Source organism: Oreochromis niloticus, linkage group LG8 (assembly GCF_001858045.2).
Source record: "Oreochromis niloticus isolate F11D_XX linkage group LG8, O_niloticus_UMD_NMBU, whole genome shotgun sequence".
In the NCBI taxonomy this organism is placed as follows: domain Eukaryota; kingdom Metazoa; phylum Chordata; class Actinopteri; order Cichliformes; family Cichlidae; genus Oreochromis; species Oreochromis niloticus.
Window position 1 is genome coordinate 2,966,727 of NC_031973.2, and position 21,812 is coordinate 2,988,538.

Below are 21,812 nucleotides of genomic sequence, written 5' to 3' on the forward strand. Positions count from 1 at the left end.
GCACACACACACACACACACACACACACACACACACACACACACACACACACACACACGCGCGCGCGAAACCTTATATTGGACCCATTGTGCTTGCTCATTTCTTTATTTATCTTTTTACCTGTCATGTGCGGTAGTTTTAGGAAACAGAATCATGGCCTGAATGCTTTGTTGTGCCAAACACATTTGTTTTACCAAGAGGAGCACTATAGACTCTCTGTAGGCTCCTATTGTTAATCTTTTTTTTTCTTTACATATTTTATTTTTTTACATTATTATCAGAGTGGGTGTTGTGCCGAAGCAGACAGGAGGTTGAAGGCCAGTTTGGTGAAGGCGGGGAGTCTAGGTTGATGCAAACAGGGTCTCCAACTGCTGCATCTGTAACAAAACACATTCAAGAAAAAACACACATAGCACCTGAAAGACACAACAAAGCAAGATTCTCATACAGACAATTTTGTCATATGTGGGAGAGAGAAAGATTGTGAGCATTTGTATGAGCAGTATGTTTCTTTGTAGTGCAGTGGTGGCCTGTTGGGTGACTGTGTGAAAATTAGACTGCTATTAGAATTGAGGAGACATGAGCAGATGACATCTGGTCAACAGTGCTCATCGCCGCCTCAGCAGCCCACCCACCAACCTCTGGGTATCACAGAGGTTGGTGGGTGATGTGGTGTGGTGATGTGATGTGGTGATGTGTCCTGAACTGTAATGACTACAGTGTAATTAATGGCTGCGCAGCACAGTGAGCAAAGTCCTACCGATTGAGGCCTGTGAGGCATATATTCCCCCTCATGATATTACATGTGTTAGTGTTGTGTTGTCAGAAGAAGCGGGGGAGGAAAAAGCACGTAGTTCTCAGCATATAAGCCTGCAGGTACTCAAAAGCCCCCAAGGCACAGACCGGACATCTCAGTGTGGGCCTACCCACCCCACCAGGTGAAGCAGCCAAGGGGATGCAGTGCACCCCCACACAAACACGGTCCCAACCAGAAAATGGGCAACCCCAGCACCAGGGCCCTGGACCATGCACACAAAGAGAAGAAGCCTGGAACTCTCTGGAACACAAGGAATTAAGGTCAGAAACAAACTCAGTTACTCTCCTTCCTCGATGCTACCCGGAGCATCTCCTTGCCCCTCAGAGCCCCACGTGCTCCACCTGCCAAGTAAGCAACTCAAACCCAGTAATCTTCATCTACCTCTGGTTCAGCTCCCTTCGCTTCCCTTCTAACTATGTTCTCCTTTATTTGCAGTTACTCCACATCCGAACACACCACATTTCCCTTCCTCATGTTTCAAGTTTATTTTCGTGTTTGTAATAAAGCCTGTGAGAAATCTATCTGCTGTCTCCATGTTTGATCTGCACTTCGGTCCACGTTCACATACTGGCTTCCAGGCCCCCTTGACACAGTGAGGACTATGCGATGTATTTGTTTCCATATATAATTCACTTACATCAGCTACGATGCACAGCTTGGCTGAGGTTGGGATATGTCAACTAAACCATGTGGATAGGTCTCTGCCACAACCTCTGAACAGGTGTACAAGACCATATAGTGTGTATATAGTTCTCAGTAGAGTTACCTCTGCACTGTTTGCATATGTTTGAGTCTGCAAGACCTTTTTGGAACATCCTTTGTCCTGTATAGTTTGTTCTATGGAGAGTTTTGTATTTTATGAGTTGCTGCATTGCAAAAGCTTTTTCCAGATGTGTTCTCCCTGCTGCCCGGTCATACCACTCTCACAGAGCACCGTTTTGAAAAGCACCCTGAGTGACTGCGCATGCACTTCCCTATAGATTCCCCGAACATAAAAGCAAATAGCTCACACTATATTGGCTGCTATGCTGGAGATAGGAGTAATAGAAGAATCCCACAGTTCCTGGTGTAACCCCATAGTTCTTGTAGTGAAGAAAAGATGGGTCTATGTGGTCCTGTGTGGATTATCACAAGGTAAATGAGGTATCACAGTTTGATGCTTATCCCATGCCCCAGGTTGATGAGCTCCTGGACTGGTTAGGTACTGGATATATCCAGCGGCTAGACCCTTGTCTCCAGAGTCTAAGTAAAACGGGCCTTCTCCACTCTGTACGGTTTGCACCAATTCATCACACTTCTGTTGTTCTGAGCCCCAGTCACCTTCCAATGCCTCATGGACCAAGTGCTGCGTCCAAACACTTCATATGCTGCTCCCTACCTGGATTACATTATGATCCATAGCAAAGTCTATGTGGAGCATGTGCCAGTGGTCCTGGAGTGGCTGAGGCAGGGCTGACGGCCAACCATAAGAAGTGTGCGGTTGGACAGACAGAGGTACAGTATCTGCAGTACCACCTGGGAGATGGATAAGTGCGTCCACAGATGGAGAAAACTACAGCTATATCATCCTGCCTACGTCTCATGACCAAAAAAGACGTGAGGTGGTTTTTGGGGCTGGCTGTTTGTGTCTGGCTTCATGAAGCTGACCAACGCCTTGTCTGATCTCACCTGAGAAGGTGGATGGGTCAGTGCCAGGCAGCATTTGACCTGGTCAAAGAGACTTTCTGTGGGGAACCTCTGCTCCACACCCCTAACTTTTCCCTTTCTTTCATTCTGCAGATGGATGCCTCAAACTGGGCTCGGGGCTGTTTTGCCCCAGCAGGTAAGGGGGGTCGACTGCCCTGAGACAGAGGCCATATTCAGCACGGTGGAGAAGGAATGTCTGGCAATTTGGTGGGTGGTCGACTGCCTTCGTTATTATCTCTTGTGATGTTCATTCAGACCAAACACTGTTGCAATAGCTCCACTGCATGAAGGATCTCAACGTCTGGATCACCCAGTGGTATCTGGCTCTCCAGCCGTTTAAGTTAAAGGTACAGTGGCTTGCAAAAGTATTTGGCCCCCTTGAACTTTTCCACATTTTGTCACATTACAGCCACAAACATGATTAAATTTTATTGGAATTCCACGTGAAAGACCAATACAAAGTGGTGTACACGTGAGAAGTGGAACGAAAATCATACATGATTCCAAACATTTTTTACAAATAAATAACTGCAAAGTGGGGTGTGCATAATTATTCAGCCCCCTGAGTCAATACTTTGTAGAACCACCTTTTGCTGCAGTTACAGCTGCCAGTCTTTCAGGGTATGTCTCTACCAGCTTTGCACATCTACAGACTGAAATCCTTGCCCATTCTTCTTTGCAAAACAGCTCCAGCTCAGTCAGATTAGATGGACAGCGTTTGTGAACAGCAGTTTTCAGATCTTGCCACAGATTCTTGATTGGATTTAGATCTAGACTTTGACTGGGCCATTCTAACACATGGATATGTTTTGTTGTAAACCGTTCCATTGTTGCCCTGGCTTTATGTTTAGGGTCGTTGTCCTGCTGGAAGGTGAACCTCCGCCCCAGTCTCAAGTCTTTTGCAGACTCCAAGAGGTTTTCTTCCAAGATTGCCCTGTATTTGGCTCCATCCATCTTCCCATCAACTCTGACCAGCTTCCCTGTCCCTGCTGAAGAGAAGCACCCCCAGAGCATGATGCTGCCACCACCATATTTGACAGTGGGGATGGTGTGTTCAGAGTGATGTGCAGTGTTAGTTTTCCACCACACATAGCGTTTTGCATTTTGGCCAAAAAGTTCCATTTTGGTCTCATCTGACCAGAGCACCTTCTTCCACATGTTTGCTGTGTCCCCCACATGGCTTGTGGCAAACTGCAAACGGGACTTCTTATGGTTTTCTGTTAACAATGGCTTTCTTCTTGCCACTCTTCCATAAAGGCCAACTTTGTGCAGTGCACGACTAATAGTTGTCCTATGGACAGATTCCCCCACCTGAGCTGTAGATCTCTGCAGCTCGTCCAGAGTCACCATGGGCCTCTTGGCTGCATAATGCTCTTGCTCTTGATGAAGGCGGTCGCACTTTTCTCCTCTCCTCCTCCTCTCCCTTAGCTTCCCTGCTTAGCCTCTTGTGTCCTTGTCTAGTCTCGTGTTTTTTGTATTACTTTTCCCTGGAACACTCTCTCACAGTCTGTTCTCTAAAACCTAAAACAGAATTATGGATTTGATCAACTGGTCTCTGAATGCAATTGACACCCCTTTCTCAACGAGAAGTTTGGGCTTGGGTGAGCCTGAGTGCTGAAGATATCTACCTATTCGGAACCATCTCGGCAGATATCTACCTATTCGGAACCATGGTAACAGGGTTCTGGCTGATCGGAGGTGGCTTGGCCCTGACTTACCGGAGAACTAAAGAAGCGGAACCGGCTGTTCAAACCCCCACAAGGCTGCCCGCTGGGATTGAAACGATGGGAAGAGGCGTGAGTTTCTCAAAATGGGCTCATTGAGTGCAGCACGGATAAGATCTTAGAAAGGCTCACGGCTGCCGTGAATACTCTGAGTGCAGACTGGATTACATCTCGGAAGGGCTCGCTCGGCATAACATCTCTGAGCGTAAATTGGATGACATCTCGGGGAGGCACACTGTCGTGAGTTCTCAGAATCCGCTCTTTGGGCACAAGAATGACAACATCACAGAGCGCAAGTATGGCGAAGCTCGCGGCTCTCCAACAGGAGATTGAGAGACCAGTGTTGGACTGTAGAACTGCTTGGAAATTCATATGAGTTGTTCGCACTAAAGTAAAAACCACCATCACTCATGCAGAGACCCCTTCGGCGCCAGCTGCGGTCTCAAGGCTGGAGCTGAACAAAACACCCTGATAACGACTGTGTTTAGACTGTTCTTCCCTTTCTATGCAAGGCCACCTGGGTTGGCTGGAAGACTGTTTACTTAGCCTGGCAGGGCGAAGGACACTGTCTCAGCTGAACTCTGGACACACACGCACACAGACATATACACACATGCAGATATACACTCATCCCCCCTCCAAACGCCGTCGACGCTTATTCCCTTCCGATGCTGACGGTGGATCAAGGAGACCAGCGCATAGGCTGCAGGCCCGGATGTGCTGTCTACATTGGCTGTCTCTCACCCTTTACCCATCCCTGTTGCTTGTCATGTGTTTCTTTGGTGTATTAAGAGTTTTTTCATGTGCTATGTGCAGAGGTGTTTTTTTTCTGTTCTCAAACTGATCTCCCTGTTGGAGCTCAGTCTGGGGGGGGAGTTATTTTTTTTTCTCCTTATCTTTCCTCATGTGGTGCATTTTCCATTGTTATACCTCTCTGACCTGTCTTCACCATGTGATGTTTTTGTGTAATGTATGTATGGTCGGAGGGTACGATGGCGCCGCCATTGTGTTCAATAGGTCGGCAGTCTTATGAAATTTCCCCTTTTGGGACTAATAAAGGTATATCAAATCATATCATATCATATCATTTCTGATCAGCGCTCTCCTTGTTCGGCCTGTGAGTTTAGGTGGGCGGCCTTGTCTTGGTAGGTTTACAGTTGTGCCATACTCCTTCCATTTCTGAATGATGGCTTGAACAGTGCTCCGTGGGATGTTCAAGGCTTGGGAAATCTTTTTGTAGCCTAAGCCTGCTTTAAATTTCTCAATAACTTTGTCCCTGACCTGTCTGGTGTGTTCTTTGGACTTCATGGTGTTGTTGCTCCCAATATTCTCTTAGACAACCTCTGAGGCCGTCACAGAGCAGCTGTATTTGTACTGACATTAGATTACTCACAGGTGCACTCTCTTTAGTCATTAGCACTCATCAGGCAATGTCTATGGGCAGCTGACTGCACTCAGACCAAAGGGGGCTGAATAACTACGCACACCCCACTTTGCAGTTATTTATTTGTAAAAAAATGTTTGGAATCACGTATGATTTTCGTTCCACTTCTCACGTGTACACCACTTTGTATTGGTCTTTCACCTGGAATTCCAATAAAATTTAATCATGTTTGTGGCTGTAATGTGACAAAATGTGGGAAAGTTCAAGGGGGCCGAATACTTTTGCAAGCCACTGTACTCTATAGGCTGGGGGCACAGATGGTCATGGCTAATTATGTGGCGAGTTCTGGCCTGCGGCTCTGCTGGAAAGGAGAGGCTATGCAGTGGGCTCGGAGGCAGTTCCATGAGGGCTGGCAGAGCAGTTGGGACTGATTGTTTAATTGTGCGCTTTCTATTTTAGTAGACAGCTAGGACCGGAGGAGGAGACCTGAACAGAGTTGATCCAGGTCATCGTAGTCTAAGGAGCTTGGAAAGAAAAGCGTCTGTACTTCTTCAAGTTGCTTGAAGACGTTTCACCTCTCATCCGAGAAGTTTCTTCAGTTCTAGGGTAGATGGTGGAGAGTCCCAGATTTAATTAATGTCACCTGACCATACTGGAGTTGTGGAGCAGTTCTGAAAATTACAATTCAAAGGCAGAACTGCTGATTTGGTTCAGCTGATGCAGTAGTATAATATTAAGAGTGTGTCTGTCCTCAGAAAAGAGGTTTGTGAGTTACCACGCAAAAATAAACATCAGCATATAAGCTTACTGTATCGTCTGTATTTCCAGTTTGAATTCCTCTAATATCTACATTGTGTCTGATTGCTACTGCTGGTGGTTTGATGAAAATGACAAAAGCAACGGGGGAAGCAGACAGCCCAGTCTGGTGCCCCTCTGTAGATTGAAGCTGGGGAGTAAGGTCGTTTGTCCAAACGATGTACTTGGAGAGGTGTATGAATGAGCCAAATCCAAATGTGTGTAGAATTAAATTTCCAGTTAACCTGCTCAAATCCTTTCTTTATGTAGGGTCTTTGGCTGGTTTAAGAAGTACGCTGACAATGGCAGAGTTCATTCTGAATTTGGTTTACCATTCTGAAAAAAGTGGGTGCCAATGTTGTTTTCAACCAAGATTCTTTGTGAAACTTTGCTGGAAAAGCGTCTCGACCTGGGGCTTTATTGTTTGGGAGATGCTGTAGGGCAGGGGTGTCGAACTCCAGGCCTCGAGGGCGGGTGCCCTGCAGGTTTTAGATCTCACCCTGGGTCAACACACCTGAATCAAATGATTAGTGTGTTACCAGGCCTCTGGAGAACTTCAAGACATGTTGAGGAGGTAATTTAGACATTTAAATCAGCTGTGATGGATCAAGGACACATCTAAAACCTGCAGGACACCGGCTCTCGAGGCCTGGAGTTCGACACCTGTGCTGCAGGGCTTTGTGAAATTCAGACACTGGAGAGGTGAATCCAGAGCTGTCATTTGTTAGTCATTTAGTTTCAGTAGATTTATATTGTTAAGAAATTCTTCAATGCCAGCATGGATTAATCTGGGATGAATATAAGTTTCATAATTATTTGTTGTGGAGTACTGTTCTCCGTTGAATCCTTATAGATGTTTGTTTTTTTTTTTTTTTAAATTTATCTTTAAGTGGTTAGTAAGGAATTTTCCAGATTTATTGCCATGTTTAAAGTTCTTCAAATGCAGCATTTGTATCAGAAATTGTGTTTTATTATTATTAATAATTTCATTTAATTATGATTTTAGTTTTCTCAGGTTAATGATATGTTATTAGGGAGCTTCTAATGATTACATTTTCGGTACTATTTTATTTGTATATTATTTTTCTTGTGACAAGATATTTTGTCCCACATTGCTATCTTTCCTGATTTTCAAAAAACAGTTATATTCTTGGAAGGTCATTATTATCTTTCCAACTCTAATGTCCACTGATATGAACACCAAACATTGCAAAGACCAAAATCACTCATGTGTTGTCTAAGAATGTCTGTAGACTTCCAGTTCCTTTGACTCACAGCTGTACTGAACATATCAATTTCTGGATTAAATACCAGGTTGACGTCTCATCCTATTATAAGCGTGGTGTCAGAGTGATCTGAAAGTGAAGTGAAGAATGTATTAAAAAGGAGGGCCTATCAACATTTTGTGATACACAGATCCACATTTTGAAAAGATAAATTAAGTATTATAAATCTACCTTCTGGATCTGTAATACTGTTGCTAATGGTCAAGTTTATTTTTCTGCTAATTAATATGGCTACATGTCTTTGTTTTAAGTTGTAACAGGCTGGAAACCTGTGAGGGAACTGTTGAGTGTGTGTGCAAATGTATGTGTCTTTTAGCTGATTAGTAATTTTAAGTCTCTTTTCCCTGGAACCAACCCCACGTACATTCTATGTGACAAACCTCAGAGGGTTCATGTTTAAAGTAACTGGTGGGGTGTTGAATGTTCGCTAAATCGCTGTGTGTGTGTCTGTCTGCCTTGTGTATGTACCTGTGCTGTATGATTGTGAAGTGAATCGCAGCATTGGAGGCAGAGCAAATACAATGAGTGCAGAGAGAGAAGAGAAAAGGTGTGAAAACTGAGATGTGCAGCCACCAAAGAACCATTCGCAAGTGATGTTATATCAACAAAAATAACAAACAAATAGAGGGAAATTTAAAAAAAAAACAAGAAAAAAACAAGAGAAAACAGGCTGTGCTCATTAAACCAGCATGAATTGTTCGGTGTAGACATGTCTATTAAATCAGTGGAAAAGGATATTCAATTCAATTCAATTCAGTTTTATTTATATAGCGCCAAATCACAACAAAAGTCACCTCAAGGCGCTTTATATTGTACAGTAGATAGCACAATAATACATACAGAGAAAAACCCAACAATCATATGACCCCCCTATGAGCAAGCACTTTGGCGACAGTGGGAAGGAAAAACTCCCTTTTAACAGGAAGAAACCTCCGGCAGAACCAGGCTCAGGGAGGGGCAGGGCCATTTGCTGTGATTGGTTGGGGTGAGAGAAGGAAGACAGGATGAAAGACATGCTGTGGAAGCAAGACAGAGGTTAATAACAGATATGATTCGATGCAGAGAGGTCTATTAACACATAGTGAGTGAGAAAGGTGACTGGAAAGGAAAAACTCAATGCATCATGGGAATCCCCGGCAGCCTACGTCTATTGCAGCATAACTAAGGGAGGATTCAGGGTCACCTGGTCCAGCCCTAACTATATGCTTTAGCAAAAAGGAAAGTTTTAAGCCTAATCTTGAAAGTAGAGATAGTGTCTGTCTCCCGAATCCAAACTGGAAGCTGGTTCCACAGAAGAGGGGCCTGAAAACTGAAGGCTCTCCCTCCCATTCTACTTTTAAATACTCTAGGAACAACAAGTAGGCCTGCAGTGTGAGAGCGAAGTGCTCTAATAGGGTGATATGGTACTACAAGGTCATTAAGATAAGATGGGGCCTGATTATTTAAGACCTTGTATGTGAGGAGCAGGATTTTGAATTCAATTCTGGATATGGAAAAGAATGAGAAAAAGGCATTAGTATAGCTACAGATGGTCTAGTCACGATAAAGCTGCCACTGATGCACAGTTTATAGACCATGATCACAGCTCGGGAGCCTCCATGGATGAATTTCTTTCATATCAGGCACAGAACTTTGCGTTGCTCCAGGATCTCTTTGAGAAACTGAAGTTTGTTGCTCTCAGCTCCCAGCCATGGCTCTACACCAGCTCTTTCTGTTTAAAGTTTTCCAATTTGGACACAATTGGTCTGGGTCTGCGTCCATCAGCTTGCTTACGTCCCAGATGATGGACATAATGGAAGTCAATGTTTTTACCATGTGGAGTTTGAGGTGGATCTAGATAATAATGGATTGGATTTATATAGCGCTTTTCAAGGCACCCAAAGCGCTTTACAATGCCATTATTCATTCACGCTCACATTCATACACTGCTGGAGGCAAGCTACAGTTGTAGCCACAGCTGCCCTGGGGCAGACTGACAGAGGCGAGGCTGTCATATCACGCCATCAGCCCCTCTGGCCAACACCAGTAGGTGGTAGGGTAAAGTGTCTTGCCCAAGGACACAACGACCAGGACAGAAAGGCCAGGACAGAAAGGCTGGGGATCGAACCGGCGACCTTCCGGTTACAGGTGCGCTTCCCAACCCCCTGAGCCACGGTCGCCCGTGGATGTAATGTCTCACTGTAGTTTGCGGGTCCTTTGCTGCCTTCTCTAGGATGCCTAAAAACACTAAATGTCCCTCGTGCTGCAGGCCTGGAGCTCGACGACAGTTTCCTTGATTTTTTAATTTTCGTGTGAGATCTGGGTCATACCATCGCTGAGGGATTACCCCGACTCTCCCCGGCCACAGCAGCAAGTGTGTTCACCTGCGACTGGCTGAACTCCACAGACTTACGCAGCACCTGAAAGTCTTTATGCAAGATTTCCAGTGGGGACAGGCATATGTCAAAGTTCGATGGTTTTTTATCTATGGACACCAAAATCTCCGTCATGTTGCTAGTCTGAGGAGAAGCCCGTTCCAAACATGGCAGCATTCCTTTGCTGCTGGATGGAGTCAGTGCCTTGTTTCCCCATAACAATGGACTTGAAACACTTGTCAGTATACTGCTTAAACTGTCCCGGTCTTCTTTGTGGTCCTCCAGAGTGCTTAAGTTGGTTGAAACACAGTTTTAAAGCTGTATAGGAGTAAGTTGGCAGAGAAAGCTAGTGACTGAAATGTTTTCAATCAGTAGCATGCCCGGTGAGATTCACGCTGGGTCTCACGTTACTATAGTATAGCTCCTCCTTCCCTTTATTGTCCTTGTTACCTGTTCCTAACTCTAACCCAGGCTGATCCTAACTAATAAGGCAGCTACACCTGTAGAGGGTGATGTTGAGTAAATTCATTGTTACATTCCACCTTATGCAGCTAATGAACCACAACTCATGCAATGCTTCTCTAGTCCAGGAAAAAAAATATGGAAATTGAAATGAGACAGTAATCTTAATGGACTCCAATCATAAAAACTACAAACACTGTAGGGCACTGTCACCCTAATGTTATCTTACCTGGGGCTAATGAATTACTTTATAAAATTCTTGTCCTCTTCCTGCCTGTATGTTTTTATTTTTCGTGTGTTCTGTAGTTGAAGCGCCTGAGAGAAGCCGAGAGTCAGTTTCTTCCTCTTCTGGACAAGAACAAGCGTCTGAGCCGCAAAAACGAAGAGCTGGCTCTAGCATTGCGTCGCCTCGATAACAAGCTTCGCTTCGTCACCCAGGAGAATCTGGAGATGGTAACTATGGTAACCTCTGACTCTAACACACCCTATTCTGTGTCAGTCAAACTTCAGGGTTTAGGTACTTCATTGACAACCCGTGACAAGACTCTGAAGTTTAATTTGTCATTTTATTTGGATCTTTCACCTCTTACACCAATGATCCAAAAGATTGAATGATCTAGATTATAAACCAGGATGCTGCTGGAAGGTTCTATGCCATGTTTGACCCTGGCAGGGCTCTTGGTGTCTTGTAGAATAGAATAGATCTGTATTGTCACTGTTACAAGAACAATGAAACACAGTTTGGCATCTGTCCATTGGCAGGATGTAGATTTACATTCAGTTTTTGGATATGAGAGGAAGATAAGATAGACATAAGTTTAAGGGTACCTACTCAGGGAGTGTGTGTAACACACAATAGCGTAACACAGACTACACAGTAACACATGCATTTACATAAAAAAGATATGTACAAGTTATACATACACAGGAGTACATACGCATACACACATACACAAACATATACACAGATATATACGTACGTTTTAACAATTAATGTAAATCTATCTTATATACAGGGACGCCTCTGAAACAAAGGGTCGTCCATTCTTCAAATTTCTGTCCCTGAATAAATGAAAATATTCTGAATTTTAGGAAATATTGTCGCAAGTTTGAACGTTTATGGAAGGCTTCCAAGCTTGAGGTTCATGGGATACATCTCAAGGAATCAATTTTCTCACTTACCGACATGATAAAAAATGCCAGAACTGAATATTTTGGAAATCTAAACGCTTCAAAAAAGAACAATCCCAAAGTGTTGTTTGATACAATTATGAATCTTGTCTCCTGATATTTCTCATGTACCAGTCTATACTAAATCTGACTGTAATGAATTTTTGAACTATTTTGTAAATAAAGTCGCTGCCATCAGGTCTAATATCTCTCCATCATCCTCTCAGTATCACACTAACAATATCAAAATGACCATTTGTGTCAAAGATCTTAGAAAAAACAGTTGCAGAACAACTGAACAACGTTTTGGAGAAGAACAATGTTCTGGACATTTTCCAGTCTGGTTTCCACAAACTGCACTCCACTCAAACCGCTTTACTTAAAGTGTGTGGTGACATGTTGATGGCAGCAGACTCTGGAGAGTACACCGTATTGGTTATACTGGTTCTCTCCTCAGCTTTTGATGCTGTTGATCACAGCATCATGATAAATAGGCTGAAGGACTTGTTCAGGATTACTGGTGTTGTTTTAAAATGGTTTATGTTGTATCTATCTGAGAGATCTTTTACTGTCTGTATGAATCAGGTGTTGTCTGAAACATCAGTTCTGCCTTCTGGGGCACCTCAAGGACCTGTTTTAGGTCCGATGCTCTTTTTGCTTTATATCCTCCCTCTAGGCCAAATTATCAGACGTTACAATAATATTTCTTATCATCTCCATGCTGATGACATTCAGATATACTGTTAAGCTTCTGAGTTTTATAAATTGCCTTGTTTAAATAATCGTCTGTCAGAAATCAAACAATGATCAAATGACAATTTAATCACAACTTTGATTTTTGCTCCTGACCATATAATCTCAGACATTAAGCAGCATATCAGTTTTTTATGCCCTTCTGTTCAATCGAGTCTCAGAAACTTCTGTCATATTTGACAGTTCAGTCTGAATCTTTCCAAACAACTAGTTCAGAACTGTTTTTATCATCTAAGAAACATTTGTAAACTCAGACTACTGGTGTCAAAGACAGAACCTGAGATGATTCTTCATGCTTTTATTTCTTCTCATTGGGATTATTGTAATGGTCTTTTTACTTGTTCCAACAAATCAGCTCTGGAATTGCCTTCAAACTGTACAGAACGCTGCGGCAAGACTTTTAACTGGCACTGACAAGAGGTCACACATTACTCCAGTTCTGGCTACTCTTCACAGGTTGCCAGTAAATTTTAGGGTTCATTTTAAAATTTTAGTCGTAACTTTTAGAGCTCTGCATGGTGAAGCTCCCCAGTCCATCTGACCTGTTGAAACTTCATGCTCCATCCCGAGCACTTAGGTCTTCAGGTCAAAAGTTACTGTTGGCCAACGTACTGGGTTCAAAACACATGGGCTTTTCTGGCACCAAGGCTGTGGAACTCTCTTGTGTTGTCTTTACGCTGTTTAGACTCCACTGACTCTTTTAAAAAGCAGCTGAAGGCATTTCTATACAAACAAGCTTTTAATTAATTTTCTCATTGTTTTATATTATTTTATTTAGGACTTTGTGATTTTTATCTGTGAAAATACATTTTACTTACTTTTACTTACTTACTGTAATGGAAATTAAAAAAAAAAAAAAAAAGGAAATTACACTAAAACAGAAACTGTTATAGTTAGGGCTGTGCGATATGACCAAAATCTCATATCCCTATATAAGACATTTATCGTCCCGATAACAATGTACATCACATTTACTGTAAATTCTGTGAATCTCGGGCAACTCAACTTGCGTGAAGTGTTTTCAGCTGGGCGTCATGTACCTGGAGTCAAGTGTTACGTAAGTTGAAACAGCTGCAATTTTCTTTATGAGCTCTTTTTTTAGCTTCTCGTCCGTAAACACTCTCGTCCGAAATACTTTGCATACTATTTCATGTGATTCAGTTTAATTTGAAAAATCTCAACAGGATCTTCAGCTTTATTGTAAAAGGTTTATGTGGAAAATAAACAAGCGGACGGCAGAGCCACGCGATGGTTTTACCATCGTTGTTGCTAATGACAACGCATAAAAACAGTCGCTTGTCCGCTGTAGTGTGGGTTATATATTAAACATAAGAGAAAAATAGAACTTTCTTTAGGAAATTCTACAGTGACTATCAAAACGATGAAAAAATATTGCCGTAAACAGTTTATTTTGCGACACCACAAAACAAACGATAGCGTAATATGAAACGATAGACGTTTTCATATTGTTATCCGATATATATCGTTATATCGAACAGCCCTAGTTATAGTATACTTTATTCAAACACAGTGAAACAGTGCTACATCAGCTGCTGAGCATTTCTTCCACATCTATTCAGTTTAGTGATATTTCTATATGAAAGATAAGACAACCCATCATGGCCAAGCACTTGGTGACAGTGAGCATGAAAAACCATCAAACATCAATCAAATACTTTAGCGTACTATTGTTATGGTAACAGCCATGCTTTTGTGGTCCACAGAGGAGGCCAAGTTCATTAAATGATCTGGACCGCAGCCACTCCACCAGTTACCATGGTTACAGTCAGGACGAGAGAGAGATGGAGTTTCTGCGGTTACAAGTCCTGGAGCAGCAACACATCATTGATGACCTGTCCAAGGTACCCATACTACTGATTCAGTTCAATTCAGTTCAGTTTGTATAGCGCCAAATCACATCAGGAGTTACCTCAAGGCACTTTATGTTGTAATGGAAATACCCTACAATAATACAAATAAACCAGAGTAAATCTCAATAATCATATGAGCCTATGAGCAAGCACTTTGGCGAGAGTGGGAAGAAAACACTCCCTTTTGATAGGAAGAAACCTCCAGCAGAACCAGGCTCAGGGAGGGGCGGCCATCTGCTGTCACCAGGAAGAAGCCAAAGATTAATAATAACTAGTAATTAAATGCAGAGAGTTGTATAAACACATAGTGAGGGAAGAAGAAACACTCAATGCATCATGGGAGTCTCCCAGCAGCCTACACCTATTGCAGCATAACTAAGGGAGGATTCAGGGTCACCTGGTCCAGCCCTAACTATATGCTTTAGCAAAAAGGAAAGTTTGAATCCTAATCTTAAAAGTAGAGATAGTGTCTGTCTCCTGAATCCAAACTGGAAGCTGGTTCTACAGAAGAGGGGCCTGAAGTACTCTGCCTAACATTCTACTTTTATGTAATCTTGGAACCACAATTAAGTACTGATACTGCTACTACTACACACCACAAACTGATTTGTCCAAAGTACTGGTACTACTACATATGTATGTATAAGATGATGATGATAGCTTGAGGGTCCTGCGCAGTATCTTAGCTGTTCCCTGGACTGCGCTGTTCTGGACAGAAATCTCGGCTGTTGTTCCTGGGATCTTCTGGAGCCACTCGCCCAGCTATTTGTGGTCACTGCACCGAGTGCTCTTATTACCACTGGGACCACTGTTGCTTTCACCCTCCACCTCTTCTCTAGCTCTTCTCTCAGCTCTTAGTACTTCTCCAGCTTTTCATTTTCCTTCATTATTTCATTATTGCTTAGCATTATCTACACCTATCACTACGGCTGTCTTCCTATGCTTGTCCACCACCACTATGTCCGGTTGGTTAGCCATCACCAGTTTGTCTGTATGCATCTGGAAGTCTCACAGGATCTTAACTTGGTCATTCTCAACCATCCCGGGGGGCCTGTCCCATTTTGACGTCATGACTTCCAGACCACGCTCGGCACAGATGTTCCTGTATACTATGCCAGCCAGTTTGTTATGGCGTTCCATGTATGCCCTGGATCTTGTGCTCAGAGCCTGTTCCTGTGCTGCCATGATCAGTGCCTCTGTGCTGTCTTTCAGTCCACCTTTGTACAGCTACTGTTAGGATTTCTGGATGTCAGCCACTTCTTCTATCTGACGCTGGTACATACCTTGCAGGAACCTGTCCTTCCATTATGGTTCCTGTTCTTACTCAGGTTTCTGCTGCTGCCTTCCACTTAGAGTGCTGGACTTGGGGTGAAACACTTCTATGCATGGTGAGGAGCTCCCTTGTCTTGTCAGTGGCTTCTATCTCGTGCTTTGGCCAACTTATTATCCCAGCAGGACATCTGATGACCAGTAGGTGTTGATAGCACAGATCTTGTTTTTTCCATTCTGCTGACATCTCAGGACTTGTCTTCCTCTCTGCAGATTTTTGGCAGTTGTGGCCAATGTCTTGTTCTACTCCTGGCATACAGCTTGATGTCATCCTTGTACAGGAGGTGGCTGATGATTGCTCCGTTATGTAGTCTGTATCTGTAGCCAGTCTTGGCAATGATCTCACTGAGGGGGTTCAGGCCTATGCAGAACAGCATTGGGGAGAGGGCATCTCCTTGGTAGATCCCGCAGTTGATGGTGACTTGTGCAATTGGCTGTTTGCCTCTAGTGTTGTACGCCACATCCCCATCGAATTCCTGATGAAGGCTCTCGTGGTCCTGTTAATATTGTGCAGTCCTAGGCATTCCAGGATCCAGGTGTGGGGCATTGAGTCATAGTTCTCCTTGTAGTCAATCCAGGCAGTGCACAGGTTGGTCAGTCGCTCATGTATTGAGCCATGTGCCTGTTTATCTTAGCTGTGGTACTGAGGCAGGTTATTGGCTGGTAGTTGGATGGAACTGGTCCTTTCTGGGGATCCTTGTGGATCAGGACCTTCCAGCCTTCAGTTAGCCATAGCAAGTGTTGAAGTGATTTGATATAAATTGAGCCAGTCCAAGGCTAAGTAGGGAGTACTGCTTACTGTTACTGTAAACAGACCAACAAACGATCCGGCTTCCAAACATTTTCCCTTGAGCATTTATTGCACATTTCAGTAATCCATTTAAATTGCAGTCAAGCCTGAGCACATGCAAACTACTTAAGGCACTTTAAACAAGGCAAGGCAATTGACATGCACAAATGAACACAGTCAACAAAAAATGTACTCTTCCTACTGCCTATGCCGCCAGACAGGTAACCAGGTGAATATATTTCCCACTCACTCATTAAACACCTCCCACCTGACATGTATACAAACCTTAATCCCTGTTATAGACATGCAACACCATACACACACACTACCTTATCACCACAAATGTTGCTTCAACATGTGTCTCACGTTGAGTAGCAGCTCTCTTGGTTGTCTGCCACTGTGATTGTTACTCCACCCTGTTCAGGGAAGTTGCTATTGGTCTGCTCTCGGCCTAATCTCGGTCTCTGAGATTAGCAATTATGAGTTGCGTCCTTCTCAGTATTGCTCTGTGTCCAGCTTTGATGCTTTGTTCCCCTGCCACTGAGAGTATACCTTGGATGGCTCAGGGAAGTAGAGCTGCTTTATTCTCCTGCCTTCTATCTCTCTGGTATACCTCTTCAAGTGAAAAGACAGTTTGCTGTACTTCTTAGGTCCGCCTTTCTTCATCGTACTTTTCAGCAGCTCTGATAGTTGACTAAATGGGCTCAGGTGGCTGTGGCTCAGGTGGTAGAGCAGATCAGCCACTGATTGAAAGGTTGGTAGTTCGAATTTTGGCTTCCCCAGTCTGCACGCCAAATATCCTTGGCAAGACATTAACCCCAAGTTGCCCTCCGATGCGTTCATCGGAGTGTGAATGTTGGTTAGTTTGCACTTGAGTTTAGAAGTGCTTCTATGAGTGGGTGTGAATGAGGCATGTTGTATACAGCACTTTGAGTACTCTGGGAGAGTAGAAAAGCGCTATATAAGAAAGAGTCCATTTAAATTCCCTGTGTGCTGCTATGATCTAGTCTCCTTCTCCATGGGAGGTACTGTTCCTTGTGGTTGTTCATTTTGTCGCCAAGCAGCTCCGAGATCACTACTGCACTGCTGTAGATCAACTGATTAGGCTTGGTGATGGTCACAGTAGGGATTGTCCATAATGTTGCATTAACATCTTCTAGTAGACCTTCAGAGGGTATTTCACGTAGCCTTGGTAACCAGCTTTGGAGGGTCCAGGTTTCCAGCTTCGCACACCTCTAATAATCCAATCTCTCAGGTCAGCTGCTCTCGCACTCAATGCTTCTTCTGTTGTCCTTAGGGCTTGGTTGTCGATCTTAGGTGGGGGTGATGATAACTTCCCTTTGACCTGACTACCTTGTGTTGTACCTCATCAATCTCCAGTTGTGATAGCAGTTCCTTCTTCCAAATATTGGAACACTGAGCTACTAGTGGCTTTGCCGTCAGTCTGAATGCTGGGAATGGAAGGTTCTATAGGTCCCACATCCTCCTTATTCAACCCCTGGGGTTACTTGCGTAGTATCATTCCAAAAGTGCCCTTTTCTCATCTCTTGCCCTCTTATACCTCCTTGTTCCAGTAGCCCACTTCTCATGAATGCATCCTCAACACCTTGTTAATCCGGACGAGCTGGTATGGCTTCAGTTATCTCTCTCTCTCTCATATATATTACCAGTCAAAGGATTGGACACACCTTCTAATTTAATGGTTTTTCTTTATTTTTATTACCTTTTAGCTTGTAGATAATATGCAGAAGACATCAGATATATAAAGCAAGATATGTGGAATTATGTGGCAAAGAAAAAATGGGTAAATAATTCTAAATATGTCTTATAGTTTAGATTCCTCAAAGTAGACGTCCTTTGCTTTGTTGACAGCGCTGCAAACCCTCAGCCTTCTCTCAGTGAGCTTCATGATGTAGTCACCTGACATGTTTCACCTCACAGGTGTGCATGTCAGGGTTCATATGTGGAGTTGAGTTTCTTGCCTTCTTAATGGGGTTGGGACCATCAGCTGTGTTGTGCAGCAGTCAGGTTGGTACACAGCTGACAGCTCTATTTGACAACTGTTAGAGTTCATATTATGGCAAGAACCAATCAGCTAAGTAAAGAGAAACAACAATCTATCATTACTTTAAGAACTGAAGGTCAGTCAGTCCAGAACATTATTAAAACGTTGAATGTGTCCCCAAGTGCAGCCGCAAAAACCATCAAGCACTACGATGAAACTGGTTCACATGAGGACCGCCCCGGGAAAGGACGACCAAGAGTCCCCTCTGTTGCTGAGGATACATTCATCACCACCCTCAGAAATCACAAGTTAACAGCAGCTCAGATTAGAGCCCAGATAGATGCCACACAGAGCTCCAGTAGCAGACACATCTGTGTGAATCAGGCCTTTATGGTCAAACAGCTGCTAAGAGTTCGCTAAGTTTTGAGTTATGTCACACTTTTTTGTTTACTGCTTAAGCCCGTAAGGCAGCAAGGTGAAACAGTGGTTAGCACGGTTGCCTCACCGCAAAAAGGTCCTGAGTTCAGTTCCACCATCAGGCCAGGATCTTTCTGTGTGGACCTTGCATGTTCTCCCTATGTTTGCGTGGGTGTTCTGGGTCTTTGACCCAGCATTCTGAGTTGTGGTGTTTCTGTTCTAGCTTGTGTAGTTATTTACAGTGGCTTGCAAAAGTATTCGGCCCCCTTGAACTTTTCCACATTTTGTCACATTACAGCCACAAACATGAATCAATTTTATTGGAATTCCAGGTGAAAGACCAATATAAAGTGGTGTACACGTGAGAAGTGGAACAAAAATCGTACATGATTCCAAACATTTTTTACAAATAAATAACTGCAAAGTGGGGTGTGCGTAATTATTCAGCCCCCTGGGTCAATACTTTGTAGAACCACCTTTTGCTGCAGTTACATTTGCCAGTCTTTCAGGGTATGTCTCTACCAGCTTTGCACATCTACACACTGAAATCCTTGCCCATTCTTCTTTGCAAAACAGCTCCAGCTCAGTCAGATTAGATGGACAGCATTTGTGAACAGCAGTTTTCAGATCTTGCCACAGATTCTCGATTGGATTTAGATCTGGACTTTGACTGGGCCATTCTAACACATGGATATGTTTTGTTTTAAACCATTCCATTGTTGCCCTGGCTTTATGTTTAGGGTCGTTGTCCTGCTGGAAGGTGAACCTCCGCCCCAGTCTCAAGTCTTTTGCAGACTCCAAGAGGTTTTCTTCCAAGATTGCCCTGTATTTGGCTCCATCCATCTTCCCATCAACTCTGACCAGCTTCCCTGTCCCTGCTGAAGAGAAGCACCCCCAGAGCATGATGCTGCCACCACCATATTTGACAGTGGGGATGGTGTGTTCAGAGTGATGTGCAGTGGTAGTTTTCCGCCACACATAGCGTTTTGGCCAAAAAGTTCCATTTTGGTCTCATCTGACCAGAGCACCTTCTTCCACATGTTTGCTGTGTCCCCCACATGGCTTGTGGCAAACTGCAAACGGGACTTCTTATGGTTTTCTGTTAACAATGGCTTTCTTCTTGCCACTCTTCCATAAAGGCCAACTTTGTGCAGTGCACGACTAATAGTTGTCCTATGGACAGATTCCCCCACCTGGGCTGTAGATCTCTGCAGCTCGTCCAGAGTCACCATGGGCCTCTTTGCTGCATTTCTGATCAGCGCTCTCCTTGTTCGGCCTGTGAGTTTAGGTGGACGGCCTTGTCTTGGCAGGTTTACAGTTGTGCCATACTCCTTCCATTTCTGAATGATCACTTGAACAGTGCTCCGTGGGATGTTCAAGGCTTGGGAAATCTTTTTGTAGCCTAAGCCTGCTTTAAATTTGTCACGGTCTGGCAGGCAGACCGTGGGGAATGTTGGAGATAGGACCCAAACGCTGGACTTAGTGGAATGAGCAGTGCATTTATTTACAGTGAGGTAAATGTACACCACACAATAAATCTCCAGAGTGCTCCCTTGACTCCCGTGACATGTCTTCCCCTAAGTGCTGATATCCTGTGCTCTCTGCCCCTGTGCCTACGCACACCCCGTGCGTCCTGCAGTCCTGTGTTCCGCTCTCCTCCTGAGGAAAAACAACAGATGCAGCCGTTATGGCACCAACTCCAGCAGGCATACACTAAACAGCTCTTTAAACACTGACATGGAGTCTAACTCAACGATCCTGCGCCGGAGGAAGCCCCATCGCTCTGTTATGTAGCTCCCCCGACGAGCCTGATCAGAAGCAGGTGTGTGAGAACCTGGGCGTGACCGGCAGCAGGCAGGGCCACACCCATCAGGCCTGCAGGTGGCTGTCCTTCATCCTCCAGCCACACCCGCAGACACACCCGCACACATATACACCCACCAGCATGGAACACAAGAGCACAGTGTAGAAAACATACAACCAATACAATAATAATAATAATAATAATAATAATATTATTATTATTATTCCCCTCTCTAGGAGACTGGTTCCAGTCTCCTAGAGAGGGGCTGGACTCTGTCTCAGTCTGGAGTTGCCCCTAGTGAGAGGCGGCGGGCTGGGGTAGGTATTCTAATATCCCCTCGGCTTGCTGCCGGTACGTTGGGGTTTTTCCCGGTGGATGAGAGGGTTTGTTCCCTGTGCCTTAGGGTCGGGGAAAGGGTCCTGACTGTCATCTGCGCTTATGCGCCGAGTGGCAGTTCAGAGTACCCAGCCTTCTTAGAGTCCCTCGGGGGGGTGCTGGAAGGTGCCCCACCGGGAGACTCTGTTGTCCTGCTGGGAGACTTCAATGCTCACGTGGGTAACAACAGCGAGACCTGGAGGGGCGTGATTGGGAGGAACGGCCTCCCTGATCTGAATCCGAGCGGTGTTTTGTTATTGGACTTCTGTGCAAATCACAGTTTGGCCATAACGAACACCTTGTTCGAACATAAGAGTGTCCATAAGTGCACGTGGCACCAGGACGCTCTAGGCCGCAGGTCGATGATCGATTTTGTAATCGTATCACCAGACCTGTGACCATATGTTCTGGACACTCGGGTAAAGAGAGGGGCTGAGCTGTCAACTGATCACCACCTGGTGGTGAGTTGGATCAGGTGGCGGGGGAGGACGCTGGACAGACCCGGTGCACCTAAACGCGTAGTGAGGGTGTGCTGGGAACGTCTAGCAGAGGCCCCAGTCCGCGAGATCTTCAACGCACACCTCCGGCAGAGCTTCAACAGCATTCCGAGGGAGACTGGGGACATTGAGTCCGAATGGACCATGTTCAGCGTCTCCATCGCCGAAGCTGCTGCATTGAGCTGCGGCCACAAGGTAGTTGGTGCCTGCCGTGGTGGTAATCCCCGAACCAAATGGTGGACACCAGAGGTGAAGGGAGCCACCAAGCTGAAGAAGGAGTCCTATCGGGCTTG

The 21,812-nt window shown here is 44.4% G+C and overlaps 1 protein-coding gene across 10 annotated transcripts in view; it reads left to right on the plus strand.

Annotated features, from left to right (window-relative positions):
* Positions 1 to 21,812, plus strand: part of jakmip3 (Janus kinase and microtubule interacting protein 3) — a 58,771-nt gene that overhangs the window by 17,275 nt on the left and 19,684 nt on the right. For 9 of the 10 annotated variants that reach the window (XR_003221391.1, XM_025909751.1, XM_019362414.2 and 6 more), the window contains 2 exons: positions 10,815 to 10,970; positions 14,156 to 14,293. Coding sequence is in view for 9 of the 10 variants with exons in the window: in XM_025909751.1 (XP_025765536.1) it covers positions 10,815 to 10,970; positions 14,156 to 14,293 (294 nt within the window). In the remaining variant the exon portion in view is untranslated. The remainder of the gene's footprint in view (positions 1 to 10,814; positions 10,971 to 14,155; positions 14,294 to 21,812) is intronic. The other variant, XM_025909755.1, reaches the window with a different exon arrangement.